The 26,382-nt window shown below is 42.3% G+C and overlaps 1 protein-coding gene across 2 annotated transcripts in view; it reads right to left on the bottom strand.

Moving 5' to 3' along the window:
• Nucleotides 1-10,789: 10,789 nt before the first annotated feature.
• Nucleotides 10,790-26,382, bottom strand: part of Socs5 (suppressor of cytokine signaling 5) — a 35,591-nt gene continuing 19,998 nt past the window's right edge. For both annotated transcript variants that reach the window (XM_051175221.1, XM_051175220.1), the window contains exon 2: nt 10,790-14,837. In XM_051175221.1, coding sequence (XP_051031178.1) covers nt 13,215-14,825 — 1,611 coding nt within the window. In that variant the 5' untranslated portion in view covers nt 14,826-14,837 and the 3' untranslated portion in view covers nt 10,790-13,214. The remainder of the gene's footprint in view (nt 14,838-26,382) is intronic.

The raw sequence follows: 26,382 nt of genomic DNA, 5'->3' as shown, positions 1-26,382 counted from the left end.
ACAGTGACACACTTTCTCTAACAAAGCCACACCTACTCCACAAGGCCACACCTCCTAATCCTTGTCAAGTAGTGAGAGCCACTCCCTAATGAGGAAGCATTATGAGCCTATGGGGGCCGTTCTTATTCAAACCACTACAATGGGAGACATTTCTATTTAAAGAACCACAGTTGAATTCCCTAGAAGGGCTGCTTATGCAGAATTTGGGATGCAAAATATTGTTAGGGCTGGACACTAGTGAATGGAAGAGAGGAAAAGAGAGAAGGCGGGAGAAGATCTGAACCCCAACAAAATCACAGGTGATTCTGGTCCTGCAGCCAACATCTGGGCGTCCTGTCTTCTGCCTCTGTTGCAGGGTGTTGTGCCCGGGCACAAACATGACCTCGAGCAAGGCAGCACTATGAGGGAAAGTTATAACGGAAGTATGAGAGAGCCCACAGCAAGCAGGGAGGAATCAGAGAGAAAAACTGCAAGGGAAGTCATAGGGCCTGGAAGGCAGATGGGTGGGCGTGCAAGCAAGGATGCTCTTTGCAGCTTTTGAAGGAACTACAGCTGGATTGCCAACTGGTCTTCCCGGAGGCCAGGCAGGAAGCAAGCAGACCCTGGGGAGGGGACCTAGAAGGTGCAGTCCACGTTTACCACAGACAACTGTAACCCAGTGTTCCTGGTCATCTTTATTTTGACAAGCACTTTGGCCAAGCTTCTGTTTCTCTTGGCTTAGTTTCCCTTCTCCCTGTTAAATAAACAAAGGGCAGTTTGAAGGTGGGGAGGATGAGGAAGAAAAGGGCCATTCAGATCTTTTCCCTTTACCTCTCCAGCAGGCAACCAGCCCTTCATGGCCTGTGGAAACCACTGGTCCCTGTTGTAACCCTTCCTCCATGCCTCTGTGTGTCCTTCCAGTGTTTTAAAATCTCACCACAGCAGAGAGAAAACCTGAAGGACAAACTCCAAGGCCCCTTCACAGATCCCATTTGCTCTCCCTGTAGTATTTGCACAAGCGTTTGTTTTCATTTGAGGCAATGTTTAAATTTAAGAACTCTTGTTTCATGCAACTGGACTCCGGCTGAAGAGTTAGGCACCTGCTCTTTCTGTATCCTCTGAGGTGTCTGGATAGTATTGGGCATGTGACATGTACTCATGGATTCTGGTACTGAATCATATGTAATGTCTTTGAGGAGGAATGTTCCAAACACAATTAAATTACAACCATATATAAACACTTCTCGAGGCTGTGGTTTCCTCTTGAAGGAAAGCAGGTGGCCACGAAGGTATCTTAGGGGAACTGCATATAGGAATTCAACGTCATTCATGTCTAAAGCAGGAAGGAGGGGCTTTGTAGATTGGAGGTGAGGACTGAATGGGCTTCCAGGGTCACACTGAAAAGGTACAAGGACTTAATGAACCCAGGTTAGGATCTACGTCTCTCTGACTATTAACACTCAGAGCCACTGACTCTCTGACGTCATTCAAAGTGTTCGAAAGTCCTGCAATATAATTTTAGGTTTGACAAGGTGCATCAAATAAAAAAAAAAGTAATACCCACCCAAGCCTCTCTTAGCATACTTCAGATAATTGAAACTCATTGGGAGTGGAGAGACAGGAGATTCATCAAGTGGGGCCCGGGGCCTCTGCTGGTGCCAAGAACATCTCAGGAGGTCTGGGAGGTTAAAGCCATTTCATAACAACGCCGAGAATTTTGACACCTTCATTCTCTCATGACCACAGAGTGGAGTTTTCCATAGGCTATGTGGACGGGGATGACATCATTGCAGTGGAAAATGGCGAGTGGGCTTTGTAGTCCACTAGGTTTCCAACCACTTTTAAAAAATATATTATCATTTTTTTATATTGTGCATGTATATGTTTGTTTATGTGGGGGTATGGGCAGTGTGTGTACAAGTTCCTGTGGAAGTCAGAAGAACACACTGGGTCCCTCAGAACTTGAATAAGAGGGTGGTGTAGTCACCCCACATGGGTGCTTAGAACTGAACTCTGGAAGAGCAGGACAGACTCATTAGTGAACCATGTCTGCAGCCCCAATTCTACTATTCTTTAAGGTGGTGTACTTTTAGAGGCAACTCGGGATTTTTGTTTTTTTTTAGTAATTTGAGTATATTCTTAGTACCTTTTATTTTCACCTTCTACAATTTCTGTACTTTGCCACTGTGCCAGAGTTGTTTGGCATGTATTTGGAAGCTCAACAAGGACAAAAAAACATACTTTGTTATTACTTAAAAAAAAAGTTTTGAAGTTTTTTCAAAAATTAAACAAATATAAAATTATCTAAATTCATTACATTAAGAGTCTATTTTTATGAAGCAATAAGAAAAATTACTGTATATTTAACCACAAAAGATTAAAAGGCTAAGAGAAAAGTTACACCTGGAATGTCTAAGTTTACGATGACGAAGACAAAAAAAAAATTAATATAGCAGAAGCCTTGACTCACAGAAGGGGGGGGTCAATGCCATGGAGAAAACAATCTCCCACTCATCTTTATGGACACTAATAATTCGCCACATCATGTTTTATACAATAAAACAATTTCTGTAGACGGGAGTTTCTGCACTGCCCAATTCTGCAGCCATTTAGTACCATACCAAATAAACACAGAGAGGCTTATGTTAGTTATAAACTGTTAGGCCGATGGCTCAGGCTTCTTATTGGCTAGCTCTCTCTTAATTATTAACTCATAACTATTAATCTATGCATTTCCACGTGGCCTTAGCTTACAGGAGTTCTACTTTCCCAGTAGCTACATGGCATCTCCCTGATAACTTACTCTCTGTGTTCCTCTTCCCAGAGTTCTCCTAATCTGGTAACCCCACCTATATTTCCCACCTGGCTACACCTATATTTCCAGCCTGGCTACATTCTGCCTGTCCATTGGCTGAAACAGTTTTATTTGTCAACCAATAAGAGAAACATATATTCACAGTATACAGAAGGACATCGCATCAGATTTCAGTGTCATTTGGAAACGGATCAAAGTTTGAAGGAAAAGGAATATATCAGAGGTGGATATGATGAGCTCTTTAAAAGCTAACAATAGCTCCATGTTTTCACACATAAAGTGGAACAGGTCTTACATGGTGTTATAACATTGTGCTGGCTAGTAAGGTACATGCAAGGCAAGCAGAACTGTGGTCTTGCTTGGCCGACATTGGTGCACCCTGGCTGCATGAAAAGTTAGGAAAAAGGCACCATTGCCAATTCCCTAAAGTGTGATAACTTGAAATTTCAGATATCAGATAAACACAAAGGCTAAGTTTGTATGTCATTCTCAGAGTTGCTCCTATACCTAAAAATAACTAATTGGCACTGGAGAGGTGGCCCCCCAGTTAAGCAGGGCAGTTGAGAATCGTGTATTCTTTAGAGGACTGACTTCAGGTCCTAGCATCCACGTCAGGTGGCTCACATGTTGTGTAACTCCAGTTCACACACATATGCAATTTTTAAAAAGAATCTTTTTTTTTTTTTTTTTTTTTTTTTTTTTTTTGTTTTTAATAGACAAGTTGGCTGGCTGCGTGTTACAGTCTTTAATCCTAGCATTTGGAAGGCAAAGGCAGGTGGATCTCTGAGTTTGAGGCCAGCCTGGTCTACAGAGTGAGTTCTAGGACAGCCAAGGCTATGGAGCTGAATTTCCAGCATCCGACTCAGGTAACTCCTGTCACTCCAGCTTCTGGGCATCCGCTGTCCTCTTACGACCTCTAAGGGTACTTTCACACAAATGTGGACACGTATGCACACACACAAATAAGTCTTTTTAAAAGTGTCACTGATAATACAATAAAAATTTCTTAAATTTCAACTCTTCAGCACATATTATTTTATTATTTTAGAACAATGTAGATTCATATATATTTATCAAATTTTCTTAGTTGTTATTCAATGTCTTTGTGTTTTAGGTTATTCATTTATTTGTTGGCAAAGGGGTCTCACTATATAGTCCCTGATAGCCTGGAACTCCCTGTGTAGACAAGCTGGCCTCAAACTCATTGAGATCCACCTGCCTCCCAAGTGCTTGGATTAAACGTGTGGTGCCACACATGACCTCATTTTAATCCTCTGGGAGTTCACATGAAACAGTCATTGACCCTGAACTGCAATGGGTGACTCCAAGAAACACTCATGGGGTTGTGCAGGTTGTATATGATATTTTTTTTCTTAATAATGATTAAGGAGAACAGCCGGTAGTGTTGGTGGATGATGACAAAAAAAATTTGTGTTTTTAGGCAAAAAAAATTTAATAATTTTGGAAAACCTTCCTCCAAAATCATGAGAGTCTCAATATTTAAGATCAGTGGTGCTATCATCAAATGTGACTTTTTATACTGTCTACTGAAAAGGACACACACTAGCAGTACTATTTAACTCAGTGAACCAATGGCTTCCAAGTGATGGATGTATGCAAGACAGATCCCAAGCCAGATCACTGGCTTCTACCGTCATGCACTTTCATAGTTTCTTGACAGGGCTTCATAGCTGACTTGCAAGCAACCCTTAAGAAACAACCCGTAGACAAATTATGTTTGAGCATCAACAGAGTATTTCCATAACTATTTGAAAAGTCTATTAAAATACTCCTCTCCTTTTCCAACTGCCTATCTACATGGAGCCAAGTTTTCTTCATATTTTCTAAGCAAGGCAAAATATTGGAGCAGACTGAACAGAGAGACAGATAAGAATCCCCAGCTGTCTCCCATTAAGGCAGATGCTCGGGAGATGCAAACAGCGATGCTCTTCTTGCAGCACGTTGCCTTAAAGGAGTTTTCCCTCCCCCAGGTTATCTGGGTTGTATGGCTTTTGAATTACTAAATATATATTTCTTTACAACTGACGCCACCCAGAGAACAGATAATGATAAAGAGACAAAGGAGTTGCTGTCACCCATTCCTTTCCTTACGGCAATGGTTCTCGATCTGTGGGTGGCAACCTCTTGTGGAGTTGAATGATCGATCCTTTCACGGGGGTCATTTAAGACCATCGGGAAACACACACATTTACATTATGATTCATAATAGTAGCTAAATTATATTTGTGAAGTAGCAATGAGAATAGTTTTATGGTTAGGGGTCACCACAACGAGAGGAACTGTCTTAAAGAGTTGCAGCATTAGGAAGGTTGAGAACCACTGCCTTAAGGTTTCTGGTTTATATACATGGACATGGCATTAGCTAGTGCCTCTTCTCTCTCATCTTCCCCTCTTCTCCCCCACTCCTTCCTCTTTTGTCCCAGGCTGGTTTTGAACTCACTATGTATCTGAAGATGGCCTTGAATTTCTGGATCTCCTGCCTCCATTTCCCTAGTTCTAGGGACACTATGAGCCAATGTGCCCAGGTCATTCAAGACTAGGAATGAAATCCAGGGCTTCAAGCACACCAGACCAGCACTCTACCAACCCGTTTATACTCCAAGCTGGGCATCAGCTTTCAAGAAACGGGAGAAGGATGGAGTGATTTTCAGTGGGATTGAACTTGGTCTCTAAGGGCACTGAGTGGTGTGGGTTGGAATTCCTTATTCACCTTGACTGTGAGCTGAAGGGAAAAGTGTGCGCCTTGCACTGATCTTCTTGTGCCCTCTTGTAGTGTAGGCCTGAACACAGCACAGTAGCCACAGAGCTCGGAGAAGACTGAACTGGGAAGACTACAGCATTGCCGTGTCTCTACTAGGATGTATTTCCATGTATTTCCAACCCTGGCTCTGTTGATCCCGAGACAAACTCTTTTACTTGGTGGAAAGCAAAACCATTGTATGAGCATTAAATGAATTGGTGAGCAGGATCATGGTGTGTGTCAGCCACTGTTTCCTACTAATTGTCTAAGTGAGAACTTTTATAAATTTTCCCAATGAGAGATAATGTTTCAACATTCTATGTGCTTCTGTAAAACTCCAGGTTAAACAAACAGCCCAATCTACCTTGTAGTGGAGCCTGCTTAGAAGAAGGAAGTTTGGACACGTGGTTAGGAGCTCTGGATTCCATCGTTGTATTTCCACCAATGGACTGACATGTATAGATAGATGGTCATAAGAACACAGAATGCAGTGACATGTGTCAGGCACTGTGCTATGCACATCTCCAAGATACACTGTTTGGTGTATTACCTCCATTCCCCATGGCTAAGCAGGCGGGTGAGAAATCATCCTCTAGTTAGAAGTAGGAAACGAACTGGTGAATAGTGGCTGAGTCACAACCATTCAATCTGACAATAATTAAACAGCTACAGAACATTGAGATCTCTGGAAGAAAACTGGTCTTCCTTACCACAATAATTAAGGATTGTGTAGCTCCCTGGTAGAGCCCTGGCCTCAAATGCACAAGGCCTGGCTTTGATCCCCAGCACAAATTTCCACAAGTCAATTGCTCTGACATACTAGCTGCCATTTAATTATACAATGCCCTCTTTGGCCATGTCAGAATTCCAAACATCAATGATCCTGCTTTGTCTTTCTTCATCTGAGATAACTTCCAAATATGGATCTGTGGGGGGTGAGAGCATCATTTGATTAATGACAGGAAGAAACAAAGATCAAGGAAAGTTGTGACTAAGACTGTATGAGTGGCAAGCCCCAACCTAAATCCCAGCCCTGAACTGCTACCATATCCCATCTCCCTAGGATCTTATAAACACATGGGTCATTGCTGGTTCAAGGGCATCAGTTTTCATTAAAAATTAAATGACATTCAGTACCATGTGACTTAGGATCTGAGGTTTCGGTTACAGCTGTCCTATGGCTTCTTATGTCCCTTATCCTTGGATTTCCTCATTTTCCATAAAGCTACCAAGTTCCTCATTTCTTGTCTTTTTCAAAGCAACTTGGACAGGCAACTTCCTGCTCACACAGCAAGGCAGAGAGGGCACAGTCTCTACATTGCATCCACTGAATCTCTTCCCTCAATAGCGAAGGGTAATTTACACCTGTCTAATAGAAGCCAAATTCAATGAATTATTGAGCCTGCAATCACAAACCACTTAAAACCACACTGTTCTTTGAGTATTTCTCCATTTCCAAAATATCACTCATGTTTCCCTTAAGTCCTGTGTCATTTTAAGGTGTTAGTATAGAAGAAATTATTTCCACTTTCTTGTATCCGTTAGATGCACACACACACACACACACACACACACACACACACACACACACACACACAGATGTGTTCTTGTGTTTCAGAATTCATAAGAAGTTACCCACAGGACTTTGAAAGAAAATAACATGCATGTCCTAAAAATCTCTTAACTCATGAAGGAGTATTGTTTGGATACAAATGTACAAAAGTAAGACTGGGGAGGCCTCGGGTAAAGAAGGGAACAGCCGAGATTGACCCACGTGCTTACAGGGTCCACAGGACCCCACAACCTGGGTATCAGGGCAGAAAGCACAGCTGTGGCTGGGTGGTGATGGCAGTTTATAGTTTAGAATCTACTTTTATCTGTTATTTAAAAATCTATTGTTGGTCTAGAGAGATAGATGGCTCAGTGGTTAAGAGCACTGGCTGCTCTTCGAGAGGACCTGAGTTAAATTTCTAGCCACCACATGGTGGTTCACAACCATCTGTAATGAGATCTGGGCCCTCTTCTGGCCTGCAGGCAGAACACATAATAAACAATAAACAATTTTTTTTTTTTAAAGAAACCTATTGTCATATTGGAATAGTAGAGAATAAAGGGAAGAAATACTAAATTTGAATTAAAAATTAGACTCCCCCCAAAAAATATAACAAGTAAAAGGTTGGCCTCTGGCCTAGACTTATGTTTGAAACCTGTCTCTAGCATTCCTGCAGTGACCTCATTAGCTCCTCTAAAGACAAGGAGAGGACTGGACCCAGGCAGCTCAGACAAACCTGTGTCACTTGGGGATCTGCAGCTATGTCAGGTTACATGTAGGTTGCTGTGTCAGAAACTGTTGTAGCTTCCCTGCTTGGTTTCTCCACACACACTGCCCAGCCTCTAACAGAACTGGTTATAGACCAAACATAGGTTCTCCTACTTATTTTAACCAATAAGTGATATTCTCAGATTATCTGATCGTTCAAAAGTCTGAAGTTTAGGGCAGCCAAATTCTAGAGAATGATCTACAGCCACATGGTCATAGCTATCTGCAACTCCAGTTACAATGCAATGCTCTTCTGGCTTCCAAAGGTGCCAGGCACACAGTGCACAGACATACGTCCAGACAAACCAACCATACACCTACGATAAAACAGAAACAAACCAAACAAAACAAAACAAAAATACAGGATTAAGACCTAGGGAGGATACTGACTCGGAGTGTGGTTAAGTGCAAATGCTCGTTAAGACTGTCTCAGGACTCAACTGTGTCATCTTCTATTTATCATGTCATGTGTACTTTATTAAATCCAGCCTTTCAGCCATGAAAAACACCAGGAAGCAGGGGGAAGGTTTCTATAACATGCGGTTGTTGTTATTATCTCCCAAAGTTATAAAATGGGAAGGGTTTTTTGAGACAAGGTCACCCTATGTAGTCCTGGCTGTCCTGGAACTCTATGTAGACCATGCTGGTCTCAAACTCACAGAGATCACATGCTTGCCTCTACCTCCCAAGTGCTGGGACTAAAGGTGTGTGTCATTCCTGGCTTGTTTAGAATTACATAAGCTTGTATTTATACTGTAAAAATTTGTGGTAAAATAGATGCATAAGCAAACCTGGCATGGAGTTGAAATTCAATGCAAGGCTTAGACTATACTCTTTGAAAACAAGGCCTCTATAGAAGGTATATGATTTTAACGGAAACAAAACAAAACAAAAAAAAAAAAAAAAAAAAAAAAACCAACAAACTGATAACTTATATCAAGAAACTAAGACCTTTCTGTAATTACTTCCCTCAGAGAAACACTTCATCCCAAGGAAAATCCCTGTTGGACCCCTTCTTATGGTCCCATATACTATCTCCCCTGTGTTTTTATTTTATTCCCTAAATTACATTCAAGTATCTGTGCACTCCATCTCCATTGGGGTCATAGGAATCTCAATTATATACACCCATGGCAAGATCTGATCCACTATCCAATTTGTCCCGGCTTTTCTAAAATCTCGGCCAATGGTGTCACTGTCCTTGTTCCTATTTTTCTTTTTCAGATTGTCTGCTGACTTGCTATATAGCACTAGCCAGCCTTGAGCTCATCAAAATCCTCCTGCCATAAGGCTATCATGTTATCACCAAATTCTGTCAGTTTTGCCACCAAATACAAGCCTTGCCCCCACTCCCCCCAGTCTCGCTTATCAATCAAGTCCTCATCTTGCCCCACTGCAAGTTCTCCAAAGCAATGGAGAGGAGACCATGCCACTCCCCTACCCGGGATCCGTCACATCCAGAGAAAATCCAAACTCCTTACTGTTATATAGCCCTAAATGGACAAGATCTTGCTAACATCAGTGTCTTATGTTTTCCGGGTACTTTCTCCGCATATGAACCCACCCTGCTTTATGAATACAGGCTTTATTTTCTAGTCTTGGCGTTGTTTTTTTCCCCTTTCCATCATTCAAGGCTATCAATCCCTAACGATCCTATAAACACCAGCCTCTCCACCAGCCTCTCCTCTCAGGCTCCACCTCACCCTGTTTGGTTTCTGGTACATGAGACTTTGGTGAAGACCCTTTAGTTAAGACTCCCAGGCATGAAAACAATTGCCTCAACTAACACAAACCTTTGCAAAGGCAGACTCTATGCTGCCTGCAACCAACCAATCACCTCCCACAGAAACCTCACTCGAGGCTCCTGAATTGTCTTCCACAGCAGCTGTATAATAGGAGCAAACCTTCCATCAGTAATATCCCCATCCCTCTCCCATTCCCAGTTCTTCATGATCTCTCTTTTCTTGGTCAAGCCAGCCTGGTGTGCATATTTAGTGTACTAAGCCAAAGGACACACACTGGAGTATGGAGTAAGTGAACGAGCCCATGTGACTGGTCTTAGGGGAACACTCTCAAGGATTCTGACTCAGTCACAGGCTTAGCCTCTACCAAATTTTTTTTTTTTTTTTTTTTTTTTTTTTTTGCTATTTGCTATAAAAATAAGATTTAGAGCCAGCCTTTATTAAAAAACAAAACAAAAACAACAACAAAAATCACCAGGCCAGTGATAGAGCCAGGAAGCAAAGCGGCTTTGAGATGAGGATGAACAGCAATCAGATCAAAAATGTTGAAAAAGTTCATAAGCTTTGGATTCTATCAAACTGAAACCAAGTATCTGTTTTTATCCAGGCGCTGCCAGTCTCATAAAGGTCTAAGGGTGTAAGGACAGATTGGTTTTTGTATTTAAAGAAACTTTCTTGAAAAAAAATTTAACCCCTTCAAGCCAGAAAATAAAATACTGATAAATTCTCTGTAAAGTGTCTGTATTATAGATAAGACAGCATCAGAGTCAAACTTTAGGGGCAGATAACAATCTGAATGGTACAGTACTCAGGATCTACAGAATAAATGGTTTTAAAATGAGATGGCAGTATCAGTTTAAAATATCACCAAGTGTGAAACGCATATGCACAGATATATATTATAGTGTATGTAGGTGTGTACGCAGTATATAAGGAAGCGAGTGGCACAGAGAGGATGGTGGGAGGGAAGGAGACAGGGAGCAAAGGAGTAAGGGCATGAACAGAAGCATCCCCTCAGTGTAATTATGTCCACCCCCTTGATATAAAAATGTATTGCAGCTTCTGAAGCATTTTTTGGTTTAGGACAAAATGCGCCTCCCCTAGAACATAAAAACACAAATTTGGTAAAAAGGCCATGACGGGACTCAGAGAAATACACAGTGAAGAAAGACTTCAGTGCACTTTCATGCTGGTGATTTTTCTTTTTTAAATGTAAGCTACCAGTATTTTAACAAAGAAATTTAACCCCAAAGTTGCATATTTATATTGTACACAAACTGAAACGGAAGTGCCTCTTAGCACAGTGTACACATGCTAACACAAACTCAAGTTACACACTTAAAACAATTTGCATAATAACACAGGAAAAATTCTGAAATACATAAAAGCATTAATATTTCCTAGAAAACTATAGTGAGAACATCAATTTGCTACAAGCATATAAAAACATCAAGTGCTTTCTCGGAGTTTCAAGTTCTCTTCACAGCATCACTTGCTCACAAACACAGCCCTCCTCCAGGCCTCAGCACGGACTTCTTTTCCTCAAGAGGTTTACTTTCCAGGTACATTATAAGCTCAAGCAAACAGACCCAACAATTATGCAATAGAATTACATCAGAACAACTTAATTGCACATTATGCTTTGAAAGTAGGTTTGGATGAAGTTCTCAAACACTTTGGTATATGTTCCTTAGGGACTTCTACTACAAGTAACAGAAAATCTGAGTTGCTTCCATCCCCGTTTTGCATTAAAATGGACAAGTCTTTGGTTAAAGGTCCACATTTTGGGCATTTATCATCAATTAAAATGGTCCCCAAACCGCTAAGTGGTGCTGTGTCCTGTGTGTGATGCAGCTGGGAGCTCTAATGTCCCTCTGCGCTGTTACTGCCAGCTCCAGTCTTTTGCTACCAACAGAGAAATCACCAGGGTTTCACTTCTGAGTTTCCTGTTGTAAACTGTACACCAATTTGCAGCTGACTACAGACACTCCCACAGGACGTAATGAAGGTTAGAGCTAGAGAGCGTTCGGTTTAGATTTAGCTTACTCTGACATGTCGGTATAGGGTTGCAGGTGAATCTGCATTAACTACAGTAAGTTGTCAGGTAATGCTTAGTTAAAAACCTCAAACCATTCCATGTACAAGAGGAACTGTGGCAAATGTATAAAACAGCAGATATACAAGGCGGACACCAAACATACTTTATTAGCACAAAAAAAGCAGCCAGAACAAGGCACAGCAAGCAGAAACAGACGTTAGCAGTCAAAGGGTTAGTGTTGCATACAAATATAGCATTTCTTTTCAGTAGCCCTGGTGATAGCCAGAGGGATATAAAATAGCCCCTGTAGCAGTTGGCATGGGCCCCAGGAGCGCTCACCAGCAGGGACAGAGCACAGTGACAGAAAAGGAGAATTGACTTGGCTACTGTAGTGCAAATGTCTAGGACGGAGCCGAGAACTCAGTCCGACACAGAGAAGCAACACTAGTATCTGACAATACTTCCCAAAGCGTTCACTCAAGTTGTATTACCTACTATTCTAAGTGACAAAAAGGTGCCAAGTAACGTTATTTACAGACATCGTGGTTGTACAGTACCTTTTAAATCTGCAATTTAGGTTTTCTGTGAAGAATTAACTGCACTAAAATGCTGTTAAGTTGTACTTAAGGAATGCAGCTATGAGCTTACAACAAAGAGATAAATACTGCCATCCAAATGATTAATTATAGGTTAGCATGACTCGACCTCAGCAACCCTCAGAGTCACACACGCATCTCATGTGTCTGGGCATCTCCTAGTCTCAGTTCCCTCCGGGCTCACACACTCAAGGGCACAAGGAAAAGAACCGATTCTGATGAAACAATGTGTGGACTGCACGTATCAGCCTAGAAAAAAAATCCCATTTGAAACTTCAACCATGTGCCTGTCTGAAGCCACTCAGCCCAGATGAACACCGAGGGCTTTGAAACAAGAGTCTACTACTAACCTTTAAGCCTGAAGTCTGAAGAACTACCTTAGAGACCTCAGTTTACCTGAGAGTCTCTATCTCTGAGAGGAAAGGACACTGGCCATAAACCACACTGACACTGCACAATGCCCTGTGGCCAGAATAACTGCATTTCTCTTTTTCTCTAAAAGGAAGGCAGTCTTTTCTTATTTGTTTTGGACTTTCAAAGCTTGATTTATAGTTAACTACAAACATCACTACTTTTGGAAGGTTATAGAAAAATTCTTAGAAAAAATAATTTCAAACATTAGTCACACTGTTGAAATACCCAACCAATATTAATAATTTGTTCTTCGGTAAGAAATAGAATTCTTCATAGCAAATGCCCCAGAGTTGCCTCACTCAGTCGTCACAGCCATTTAAAACCAAGCTGCTCCCTAACTAGCTGTTTTCCCAGCCCTGGACACCTGCAAACCATCTGTTGTTTCTAGGCACCTTTGTCTGAGTAACAGAAAATCCCACTGGATAGAGGCTAATGACTAAGCTCACATTCTGGGCAAACAATCCTAGGCTGACTCTGTGCTTCCTTCCTATGGCTGTACTATCTGATGCACAGAGCGTAGACCTAGGTAATGCCCTTTAGGGACAAGGGTTACTTTGCCTTGATCGGTTCTCGCTCTAACCAGCGAACCCTAACTTTCTGTTTATAGTGATACTCTTTTAAAAAGTCCTGTAACACTGACGGCAGTGGGAGCCCACCGATCCCGTCATACGTAGTGCACCTGCAGATCACCGCACGGCAGATATACTGCAGGCTGAAAGGAAAAGTCCTATTCAGTGATATCGTAAGCAAGGGCTCAAAAAACATGCAGGAGCTGGGGTCTTTATAATGCTCCAGGAGCCCGGTGACAGTGGAGGAGTGAAACACGCAAGGGTCGTGGGCATCAAAGCTGAAGTTGTGGTTCCACTGTTCGATCCGGGCGTGCAGCGATCTGTTGTAGCGACGGAAACTCACGGAGAAGAGGTAGTCCTCCTGCGCAGAGTCCCTGAGCAAAAACGTGCCTTCGGGTTTCCCTTCCAGAAGGGCTTCTGCTTCGTATCGGTCCATCACACCCCAGTAACAGGGATTCCCCGTGATCTGGAGCAAATCTGGAACAAGGCAGTGTATGTAATCAATCTGCGTATGAACTTTCCAAGCTCCCTGCCTGCTAACGTGCGAGTGGCTGTCCCCAGACGCCTGGCGCTGCTTCTGCCTCCGTGACTGCAGACACAGGGTGGTTGAATCCTCTTCTGAGTCACAATTCGTTTGTGGAACTGCAGAAGCATCCCCACTTATTTCTGTCATCCCAGGGGCTAACTTTGGTCCCAGTTTGTACAACGGATTGACCTGTGCAGTAGCTTCAAATGTGTGTATTTGTGCATTGGGAGGGGGGTCAACTCCTTCCTCGATACTAAGCCGCCTTCTCTCTCGGAGCCTATCTTCTTCATCTTCTGGAGACACCAGTGAGGGATCAAATGTATCGAAAAATGTTGAATGTGGGCTCACAGGGGCTGTATGCTGCTTAATCAGATGCCACTTCTGTGCTAAATCTGAGCCAGCAGGAAACGGGCATTTCTCCAGCATTAATTCAGAAAGATGAATTTTTCTTTTATTGGAAAAGAGAGGCTTTGACTGCTTGCTGTAAGTTCTCATGGGGAAACACAAACCCACAGTGTCCTGGAGCCTCTGCCTCAGAGAGCGGCTCCCAACTGCCCGGCTGGATACACTGTCCATGTCGTGCACTGAGCTGACTCCATAGCGCCGCTCTCGCCTCTGAAGGCCACTTCGAGTTCTACCCAACTTTTTCTCAGTATCCAATGAACTCTGGGTCTTCGTGGAACAGGAATGTTTCTTCTTCCCTCCCCATGGGGCATGTCGAGAGTAGGAGTCCCTTCGTGCAAGCCTTGTTCCCGGGGTGGCACAAGAGTCACTGTCCTTCTCGATGCTGATTTCAACAACCTGAGGGATCTCCGCGGCACAGTTTTGGTGTCGTCTTGAAAAGGTCTTTGAAGGGCTGAGTCCCAGCTGTAAGGCAACATTTTCTCTTAAGGGACTGCTCTGCTGCTGGGGGCTGGACTCTCCCAGACTGATGCTTTTCTCTCTGACAGACAGACACCTGCTGGAGTTCATGTCCACACTCTCGCTGCGGCTTCCTCCTTCATGGTTGAACAGAGCCTGGCACCTGTGTTTCAAGTTGTTCCACATTTTCCCCACTTTATCCATTGGTTAGAAGAGCTAGAGAGACAAGCAGAAGACAGAGAAACAAGTTAACCGGAGAGCTAGAGAGACAAACAGAAGACAGAAACAACCCGAGAGCAGCTGGAAGATGCAGTACACTGGGAAATGCGACAACTCAGTCAAGAGCAGGCCTTATACCATGCCTACAGCGGCTGGACCCCGCTCTGGGCAGCAGCAGGGTCCTCAAGGCCACTCAGCCCAACCCCTCTTGCCAGTTGTTCTCATCTAGAAGTCAAGTTAGCTGAAAGGAATCAAGTTATCTCAAACTAGGCCTTTTTTTCAGGCAGGACACTGAATGCATCTCATTTCAAGTAACTGGCCGGCTCAAGTATTTAAAGGCAAAGGGTGCTCTTTGTTCCAAAAGATCCAATAACCAGGTTTTGGGAGATGACTCAGTGAATAAAGGTGCTTGCTGCCAACCTGGCTGATATGAGTTCAATCCTCTGGCCCTACAGGAAAGAACGTAGTCCTGCAAGTTAGTTTTTGACATATGTGGCTGCGTGGGTGTGTACTCGGGCACCCTCTTTCCCCCCAGGACACACATTCAATGTAATCTAAAGGTTACTTTTTAAAGTTAAGTTTTAATAATCAAGGCCACATTTGTGTAAACCTTTAGCAATTTCCACGGTATTCCTTATTAACCCTTCCTTTATGTTCTAGCAGTAACAGGGTTCTCTCTTGTTAAAGCCCCATCTTCTGTCCTCACTCCACAATGTATCAAATTTCATCCATGATTCTGAAGAACTTTGAACAGGAAGGAAGAGGTGAATCAGGAGAAAATAAGTTTCAGCTTTAAGCAAGGGTGTCTTTAAACATCTGGTACTCATGGTGGAGGAGTCAAGTCAACAGTGACACTACAGCAATTAGCAAAGCAGAGGCACAAACTAAACACCTGCTATCTCTATCTTCACCTCCCCCAAAGTAAAAACCCACTTAAACAAAACTGCACCAGACACACTGTCCTCACTGCAGTGGGGAGAGCTGTTAGAAGAAACAGGAAACCCACTTAAAACTCAACTGTCATGTCAAAGAACTCCTATCACATGGTGTGTGTGTGTTTTGTCATTTAACAAACACAACACTTTTCACTTTCTCACACTTATCAACTTGCTAGCACTGTTCTTCACAATCATCACGAATCAGGAGGCCAGCTTTAAGTGTTTTCATTATTGTGCTGAGTTGTCAATGCTGGCGCACCCATGTGAATTCTTTCATTATGAATACTTAGTTTTAAAAATAAAACATTTTACTATTATTGCACGCGCATGGTGGGTGTGTACATTTGCAAACATGCCATGTCATGCGTGTGGTGAGGTAACTTTTAGGAGTTTGTTCTCTCCTACCATGGGCTCTGAGAATTGAACTCGGGTTGTTGGGCTCTTGTACAGCAAGCACCTTTATCAGTGGCTGACCCATCTCACCAGCTTGTGTTTTCTAGAGTTAAGAGAACAACAGAGATTATTCATTTCTTATATCAACCATGTTCTTGATCTAATGGCAACACCAGCATGGAAAATTTGCATCTACTTGAAGGTGCTTTCAGAGGACTTCCTAGTAAGTCTACGGGCAGATCTGCAGAAGGCACCCAGGGAAGCCAGTGTCTTGCAGGTGGAATTCCTACCCCTCAACACTAACACCACTGTGCTTTAAATGTCTTGTTATCATTTAACCTTCTTGTTAAATTAAGATTTTAGTTCTTTTCCCACAAGTTTTGTTACATGCAAATTCTTGCCATGTCTTTGTAGGGTGTACTTTTCCAACATCTCAGCCCTATCCTATTTCCTTTCCTCTCATTTCCTTACGAATTTATAAAGTTCGACCCAATTCAGAGTTTCAAGTTCAAATTCTGTTAGAAGGCTTGTTTGGTCTGAGGTTCATTATGTAGCCCAGGCTAAACTCTAAACTGGCAAAGCCTACTGAGTAGTACAATTACAGGAGTGCTACCACACCTTGCTCTAAAAGGTTTTAAACTAAGAAACATCATCCCTAGCCACATTCTTCTATTCTTGCTGTCCATTCCCAGAGACTCAAGAAAATTACTTAGAATTCTTAATTAGCAGTTTCTGTAGATATTTTTCTGTTTCTACATAACAAGCCTGTATTATTACTAACTGGTCTTCTAGTACTAGAGACTGTCTGATGACTATGGGTTTTGGTTTTCAATCATGGTATCAATGTACACTTTCCCTTAACCTTTCTCCCACAAAAGAGCTAAAGCCCATTTTCTGCTTAAACTCATGTTTACTGTTTTCACTATGACCATGTGAATACTGTCTAGAGTTTAGCCATTTCACTTCCCTACACCAATGTTTCTTCTCCCCGGAATAACAACCCCTAGGGAAGACTGACAAGCCCTTAGCAGGCCATCCTGTGACTCTCCTTTTCACATTATTCTGATAAGTTTTTCTCTTCTACCATAAACCATTCTATTTCACTCTTGGTTTTTATTCTTCCAGAATAAAATTCTGGCTTAGAAATAATTTACCCTGGCAAGATTGAGGGCATCAGCCCACTAATTTCCAGCTTCAAGTGTAGCTGTTGAAAACACACACTGTACCAACTTCTTGTCTCCTCTATGTGACCAAACAAAAGCCTCACAAGGAACATTTCACAGAAACTATGTGTAACATACAAGCTTTTATTGCTTCCTCTGGCAGTGCAGGGCCTATAGACTCTGGTCAGTTTCAGGGACTTCCTGAAGCTATTCTAAGATGTTTCTCTTCCTGAAGGATGGGATGTTTTAATCTTGGAGGAAACTGTTAGACAACATCCCACCCTTCCCCTCCTGTTCTTTTTGTTGTTGTTGTTTCACCAGTGGTTATGAGTTATCTATAGACATGTTTAGAAGGCAGTTCAGTTTGACAGGGACATCACACCCATCTAGAAAACCACAGAAGTTGCTTCCCCACTGGGACTGATGACTCCCTGACCATAGGTTTTGATCTGGCTTACAATACCAGGTTTGAACTCCTGCTTGTGGATTAAGTCCAATCCAAAGGCTGTTGTTCTTACCCATAATAGCCAAGCCACTATTGTACAAGCAGGCACATTCTTCTGCCTGACACTTTGGTATTTCAACATGATAGGTCCACAGCTAAGCAGCAACGTTTGTGACAGTTCTCCCTGGCAGTCTGCATGGCCCCTTTTGGCACTATGAAAGTCAGTAATGTAGGAGTTCCCAGTATAGATCCCTAGATGAATTTCTCCATGTCCTGCAGTCAGAGCATGAGGTGTCCTTAGCAATAAGGTCTTACCATCTAGTGTGGCATACAACCAACAGCAGTAGTATAAAGGTTTGTGGGGCCTCACAGGCTTCCCTGGCCAACAGCTCACAGGAAGGGAGCCCACCCCTGGCACTGGGGTTTCCATTCAATCATCTTGTGGTCTCCTGGGAGTATCCTGTTCCACCCATGTAGCTTTAGATTTTTTTTTTCCTCTTTTCGATTAACCCAACCCCAGCAGGATGGTAAGGTAGGCAGAAGTACCAGTGCACCTCAAAACACACAAAGGTTAGCATCCTGTAATCTACAAAACAAAGTCCCAGAGGATATGAAGGACAAGGCAACACCCCAAAGCACCACCCCACAACAAATGCTGGAGTTACAAAGACAACCTTGGTGAAGCTCTCTGAGAGTCTGCTGCCACCTAATCTCAGCAAGTGACAGGTGACCCCAAAAGTGCACAACTAAGAAGATACTAAAATCGAACATAAGCAACACGGGAAGGCACCATCCGTTTGTATCAAGTGCTTCCTCCACAGATCAAGGTTGGGTACAAAGCATGGACAGGCAGAGCTAACTTAATTAGCTCCCTGTAATCCTTAGTCATTCTCTCTGAGCCAGTGTGTTTCCGTATCTTGGAGTCCTTCCAAGGAGCCTCCCAGTATTTCTCCATACCTAATGAACTCAGATCTCCTCAGGGCAAAGGGGAATGTGGTCTTGCTTTTCCCCATTGCACCTGCTGGCTCCCTGGGCCAGGGAGGCCCTGGTTTGTGGATGGAGCTGTAGCTTTTGCTACAACATCAGGCTGTTGGGGGAGGGGAGAGAGTTCTTGATTGGGCAAACTATGTGTACCACTAGCATAACCTTTTCCTGGAGGGCAATGCACCCTCCTCAGTCTGGGGGGATAATTAACTACCATGGGACAGGTTTGATCATCTTCACCTGTACTGTTCAGAAGCACCTGAGCACACAATCGGCTTTCTATCATTTTTTTTCCCCCCTTAGGAACTCCAGCTAGACACAAATCTTGTCACAACTGTCTTCCTGGAACCCAACAGACCTCCTCCTCTGCTTTACTATTTTCTTTCTCATTTCTTTCTTTTTGGTTTTTCGAGACAGGGTTTCTCTGTGTACCGCTGGACATCCTGGAACTCACTTTGTAAACCAGGCTGACCTCGAACTCAGAGATCCACCTGCCTCTGCGATCCAAGCGCTGGGATCACCACTGCCCAACTACCATTTTATCTCCTCTAGGTTTTCTTAATAAACAAATACTCTTTACATACTTGTGTTAAGTTGCTGACATCTGTCAAAACTGTTCCTATTTTATTTATAAAGATCTTGTTCCGCTAAAGGGCTCAACAAGGCCACTAAAGCTCCATACCAGCCTTGAGGTCCCCAAGGATCCAACCAACCTTTTCTTTAATACAGTTCTATCTGACTTAGTGAACTGGGGTTCAAACACAGCTTCTCCATTCCTAGTTCCCTCAAATTTGTCTGTCCCTTCTGTGTGGTAACCCACCCCTGCTATTTGTAAGGATCGCAGATGGAGATAACCAAGTGTTCCTAATGGCTTTGGTAGACCCTTCCATCAGGGACTGACTTCCCCCACACAGCCTCACAGCCTTTGCCTTACTTAAGAGAGATGGATAGTTTACATTACAGACTGGTCCCATCTGGTCCCATGTTCTATGCCTCACAAGCCGGGCTGAGGAAGGCTCTTTCTCTCTTCCCTAACACCAGCAGCTCAGGTGCTGAATATTTATTTCCTGACTAACCTCAATTCTTGTACAGGACCATGGCTAAGTTTCCCGTCTGCATACTGGATCACAGATTTTCCATTTTTCTACTAAAGGTTAGATTTGAGGGCTCTTCTATCACTCTTACCACCTCTCATCCTCTCATTCATCTACTTTACTTGCCACAGGGTACTTGCCACATCTCTTTGTTGCAACTGTTCCTTCCCACAAACAAGGTCCTGCTTGGCCACCATCTTGGCTTCAGATGCATTTCTAACTACACACGACAGAGGTCAGGCAACCTCTGCTGTTCCTTGCTGACATTCTCGACCCTCTTGCGGTAATCTCAAAGACTGAAAGATTTCCTTTTAACTGTTTTTAGGGCAACTCCATATTAATGTGGTGGCCCCCACTCATCAAGCAGGCACACTACCCCATTTCACACAGATGACTGACAACCTGGGATTCCTCCCACAGACACTCCTAACCCTGATGGCTCAGCCTCAGTAGCATGTCTTAATACCCAGAGCAAGAACCATGCAAACTGTCATAGCACAAAGGTATGCTGACACATACCACACAGAAAAGGTCAGCTCTATCAAATTCCCTCCATGGATGCTCCCGCTCAGGTTGCTCAGTTGCCTCAGTTGCATGCCGTGTTACACACAGCCAGCACTATGTACTCACTTTTCCCTAACACATCTTTGGTCCTGTTTGGGAGGGCACTAACCATGTGTGACAAAATTTTTCTTGAAGAGATCCAAACCTCATCTACTCACCCCAGATATGACAGACAGAAGATATCACCAAAGTGCCACTTGGTGAACTGTGACTTTTACTGGGGTTACTGACAGGAACAGAAATGACTCAAAGACAGCATCACCAAAGCTCACCCCAGCAGACAGCTAACCTGGGAACCTGGAGTGCACTGTGCAGGCTACAGACAGCTTGATATGGAGTGTACTTCCCAGGCAGCTCAGCTGGCTCCTGCTTCTTCTAGGCAGCTGGTCAGGTCTACTGTTTTCTTTGCAGTCTGACTCCATTCATATGAGGACTTTCAGCTCCCCCCCTCCCCAACTATTGCTTACACTGGCAGCTAAGGGTCTAGAGAATCTGGTCAGTTTCAGAGATTTCCTGTTTCAGGAGCTTCCTGCAGGCTAGGATATAAAAACATCAGAGGAAACTTACACAACAAGGCAGCTAGCACCAAAGCCCTAGGAGGTTCCACAGATGGAACAGGCAAGTTACTTCTCTTAAAATGGGCTCTCCAGACTGCACTGGGATCAAATACTCAATAGATGTCTTTGAGGAAGACTGTGGGGCCTACTTTGTTTTGTTTTTGTTTTTTTTTTTTTAAACATGAAAATGGTGTGTGTGTGTTATAATAGCAAATTTAAACATGCTGACAGTGATTGATAATTGAGACAAAAATCAAGCATGTATTTGAAATATCTTAATGTCAAAAAGGAGTTTCTGTTGCTGAAGTTTTGGAAATGTACTTAGTTTAGAGCAGAGATCTTGTGAGGTACACATTACAGCTCTTACTTTGTGATGTATACAAAGTTACATAAGGCCAAAAGGAAGAATTGAATGTCAAGTGTATCCACTTCTAGAATGAAAGTGCATGTCTCATAGTCTTTCGCATCTCTACACACACTTAGCTATTTGAAACAATTTTCTGTATAGCTATTACTTTCCTCAAAGAGTCATAATTTGAAATTGGTTTTATAATGCTTTTGAAAGTTAAATGGCAATTTTGAAAACTTCTGTTTAACACAATAATAAATCAGGATTAAGGAAAATCAGGTCAAATTCCATAACTACAAAAACTGACATAAAAAACTAAATAGTACAGACAAAGGCTCTGTTTACATCAAGTAGTACCTGTTACACATTTTCTACAAAACAAACTAATTGAAATAGTTTGCAGGAGTGCATTGCAATGGGACTACCCCAGGTATCATGAGAAATAGATTCAGCAAGTTTTATACCATTGCATGCTACAGTGGGCAGAAAGACTCTGGCCCAACTCAAATCCCCCTCTACTGCTCAGTAGAAGCAGACTCAGCTCAGAGATGCTCACACATGAAGCAGACTCAGCTCAGCAGATGCTCACACATGAAACAGACTCAGCTCAGAGATGCTCACACATGAAGCAGACTCAGCTCATAGATGTTCACGCATGAAGCATTTCAAGGACAGTAGGAAAACTGGGGCTTGTGGACTGATTCAAGTATTTCTGTCAAGTGAGTATAGCAGATGCAAGTTTTTTCCTGCTATTTTCCAGGCATCTTAATGTTTAGAAAATGACAATGCAATATTAATACCACCATTAGGGCTGACCCACAATTCTAGGGATGCATGGCTGTCATATTTATAAATATCTTAGAAGAATCTGAGAACTGTATAAAAAACTTATTTATTTTTAATTACCTGAACACTATGTTGTGACTTGGTCTGTGTTATCCATTAGCTGGCTATTTATCCTTGCATGTGTCTAACACATGCAACAGATCTACACAAAAGTTGTTTTATGAACTTAAATGATCATATAATTCAACCTCCCAAGTTACATTACTATAATGTACACAATGTATCAAAGGGACTGTATGTGCATTCAAAAAACTGTGGAGCCCTGGCTGAGTTATACTGTTAGTTATGATGGGTTCCAAACCTGCTGGTGCCACATATATTAAATTACAGGATTCAATTAATGCTGATTAACATAATGGAATGCAGTAAGACTGAAGATCTAAGTTGAATGACTTTGAAATAATCAATGAAAATAGTTGAATGAATTGAAAAATTATGTAGCAAAGACTTATAAAGATTCTAAATTTAGAAGGTATCAAGAGTCTCCAAACTGACTTCTTAGATGGTACATTCAGATAAGAGTTCTGTAAGACAGAAGACAGGGATCTGCAAAGAGATGCCCTCATCTCAACATGGGACCAGCTCCCTAACTGAAAGCAATTGCATTTTCTAAAATAAGAGCTAGATTTTAATGTGTGAATCATTTTATTAAGATCTACAGACAATTGGTCCAGACTGTGTCAAATAAGAGCTTTTCCTCCGCAAATAGTAGTTCTAAGTGATGGCAACACTAAATAGTACAAGGCCCTAACCATCACATCAAGGCAGCCTAGCTTCACAGTTGGTGAAAAGGAACTCTCTAGGGAGGAGATACTCAGAATTTTGTGTGGATGGAAGTTTCTGTCCCACCTGGTCCAGTAGCTGTTTAGTTCCAAATAAACACACAGATGATATATTAATTTAAAAAACATTTGGCCGATGGTTCAGGCTTCTTATTGGCTAGCTCTCTCTTAATTATTAACCCATTTCTATTAATTTGTGTATGTCCATGTGGTCTTGGCTTACCAATGATGCCTGGATCACTTCTTTCCTTGGCAGCTACATCGTGTGTGTGTGTGTGTGTGTGTGTGTGTGTGTGTGTGTGTCTCCCCATCTCCCTCCCTCCATCTCGCTCCTTATCCTCTGCATTCCTCTTCTCTGAACTCTCCTAGTCTAGCAGCCCTGCCTATACTTACTGCCTGGTTACATCCTGCCTGTCCATTGGCTGAAACAGCTTTATTCATCAACCAATAAGACAAACATACATTCACAGCATACAGAAGGCCATCATTGCCTCTTTTCTGTCTAAATAAAAATGAAGGTTTTAACTTTAACAGAGTAAAATTATATGTAACAAAGCAGTTACCAAGCAAGGACTATAGTTACAATATTTAGTCCATTTACATTTGGCAAAATTTAAAGAAAATATTCTATCATTTATCCTATCTTTGTGAATCTAGAGTTTTATATGAAACATCTTTTATCATAACTAAGGAAAACCATAATCTAAGTATCTGTCTTCAACTCCATCAAAGACCCTAGAAGGATAATATAAATTCTAGAATGGACAGAGACATCTCACTGCCTGGACAGTCACCTAAAGTTCCTCTATAACATTAGGGTATCCACCTTCAGGCCATTGGCCATAGTGTCTGGCAGACTTTTTGATGAAGCAGGAACCTTGAAGGATCATCATAAAGCGTATTACAGGTACACCACACAATCCTACAGGGCAGGCAGTTAGAGGAAGATCAAATCGAACTCTAAAGGACATGCTAAATAAACAGAAAGAGATGATAAAGAACCACCCAAATAGACTGCATTTTCTAAATGCTAATGAAAAAGGAACAACAACTGCAGAGAGATATTAGATAATAGAAAAAGCTACAGAATTAAACCAACCAGTGTATTTCAAAGATGTGCTGATCTCTAAATGGAAACCAGGACATATGTTACACTGGGGAAGAGGTTTTGCTTTCGTTTCCACAGGTGAAGAAAAATATGGATACCATCAAAATTGATAGTCTATTTGAACACAACACATCTTAACTAGAAGAGATGAAGTTCTTCAAGCAGCAAGGCTATTTAATCTAAACTAACCTATAAAACTAACAAATGCTTTTCATTTGATCAGATATAACTTGCCAAGGAGAACTGCCCAAAATTTAGGGTTGGGGAAGGGTTTTATTTTTTTCTTTTCAGGAGAATAAAGGCATCCAGCTAAGGTATTCAGAGATCACTGGATAAATGAGGCATCTGAAGAAAAAGAACAAGTCATCTAGAAAAATTGACCCAAGAAAAAGGGTAAATTGACGGGTTATTGGTAGTGCATGCCTTTAATCCCAGCACTCGGAAGGCAGAGGCAGGTGGATTTCTGTGAGTTCAAGGCCAGCCTGGTCTACTGAGCGAGTTCCAGGACAGGCTCCAAAGCCACAGAGAAACCCTATCTTGAACCCCTCCCCCCAAAAAAGAAAAAGGGTAAATTGGCATATCACATTTACAACGGTAAAATTTTATTATCTTTCCAAATGTTTGTTTCTTTTTTCCATACAGAATATAATATGAAGCCTGGCGTTGGTGGTGCACGCCTTTAATCCCAGTACTCGAGAGGCAGGAGGATCTCAGTGAGTTCGAGGCCAGCCTGGTCTACAGAGCTAGTTCCAGGACAGGCTCCAAAGCTACCTCCCTCCCCCCACACACACACAAAAGGAAGGAAGGAAGGAAAGGAAAGGAATGATGCGAAGACTTAAGTTCAGGCCTCCTATGCCCCTCAGAAACACAAGTGCAGTGGTGTGGCCTACAGCCTCAGTGCTGAAGGAGGGACAAGGAAGACAGGTAGATCTGGGGAGAGGATCGGTGGCCAGCTAGTCTAGCAAAATGGTGAGCTCCAGGTCCCAAGAAAGACTCTGACATAAAGAAAACTATGGGTAGTAAGAGGAAGACACCTGACACAGATGTCAGGCTAGTCTACCCTCCCAGCGTAAGTTCCACCAACAAAGATGACAAAGGCAGCAAACACACGCTTAAGAGGAAACTCCTGGCCTCTGAATCAATATTCTCACAAAATGAATCCAGACTAAACTGTGTTCTCAGCCTAACTATGATGTTCTGGTATCATTCCCTTTTTCTTCAGGTAATGCTGGGGAGGGATGCTGGACCCAGGCCTTGTAAATAGTAGGAAAGCATTCTTCGGTGAGATAATTCCCCAGCCCTGAATGTTTGGTTTCTATTCTCTATCTACTATAAAAGCCTGCAAGATACCTGTAATGTTTTGCAACCACTGTAACTAGTGATTTATATGAAGTTCACTGATGCTCAGAGTGTGTCTGCTACCACACGCCCAACTTAAAGAAATGACACCTAAGAAGTTCTTGAGTTTCTCTATGCAGGGGGAGAGAAGAGAGATTAAGAGTCCCGGTGTTACATAATAATATCCCTCAGCTACAGGAGCACAATTTAAGGTCTTTTTTTCCTATTTTTTTAAATAGGTAATTTTCCATTTTTCATTGCTTAAATTTTATCTCCTAATTCTAACTTGCAGTGTCATGTGATAGGAAGCTCTAGGCCAAGCTCAAACCCTATTCTTAGGCCAAACCAGCACTCTGCGCTTCCTGATTTAGGCAACAGAATGAAAAAAGTGCAGGCTAGAAATAGTTAAATGCTTAGGGACTGGGTAGGAAGGAGGCTGCATCCCAGCTTCTCCACTTCCTGTTTCAGAATCTAAGTGTGCCTGCCCTTGGTGTAAGGAGGACAAGGCCTACATCTTGGGTCTGATGTGAAGATTAGAAAGCATATACATAAAACTGTGTGCTTCCAGAGGACACACAGCATACGCTGGCCATGCTATAGCTCTGCCTCTTGCATCTTCAGGGTTTTCCTTTTAAAACAAAATTTCCCTTTGGTTCTTCTGGGCCATACCACAAACATAAGCATCTTTCTATGTCTAATATCTGCCAGATAGAGAGTTCTATCAATCGTTCAAGCTCCTACATCACTTCCTAGGAGAGTGTTGAGACTTCAATGCTCCTTAGCAGTTGGAGCTATGGCTCATCTACAATGTAAACTATGGAAGGGCAAATCTGCAGTCCTGAACAAGGTTCGGCAGCATAATCCTTACTCATAATTTTTTTTTGAGTTTATATAAAACACTGCCACAGTTTGAATTGTATTCTATGGTCCTGTACATTTAGAAACCATAAAATCCTAATTTCATTCTCTATGGAAAAGTAT

This window comes from Phodopus roborovskii, unplaced genomic scaffold (assembly GCF_943737965.1).
Source record: "Phodopus roborovskii unplaced genomic scaffold, PHOROB, whole genome shotgun sequence".
NCBI classification, from domain to species: Eukaryota; Metazoa; Chordata; class Mammalia; order Rodentia; family Cricetidae; genus Phodopus; species Phodopus roborovskii.
The sequence above is the reverse complement of the archived record's forward strand: the minus strand, read 5'-3'. Positions and strand labels throughout refer to the sequence as shown.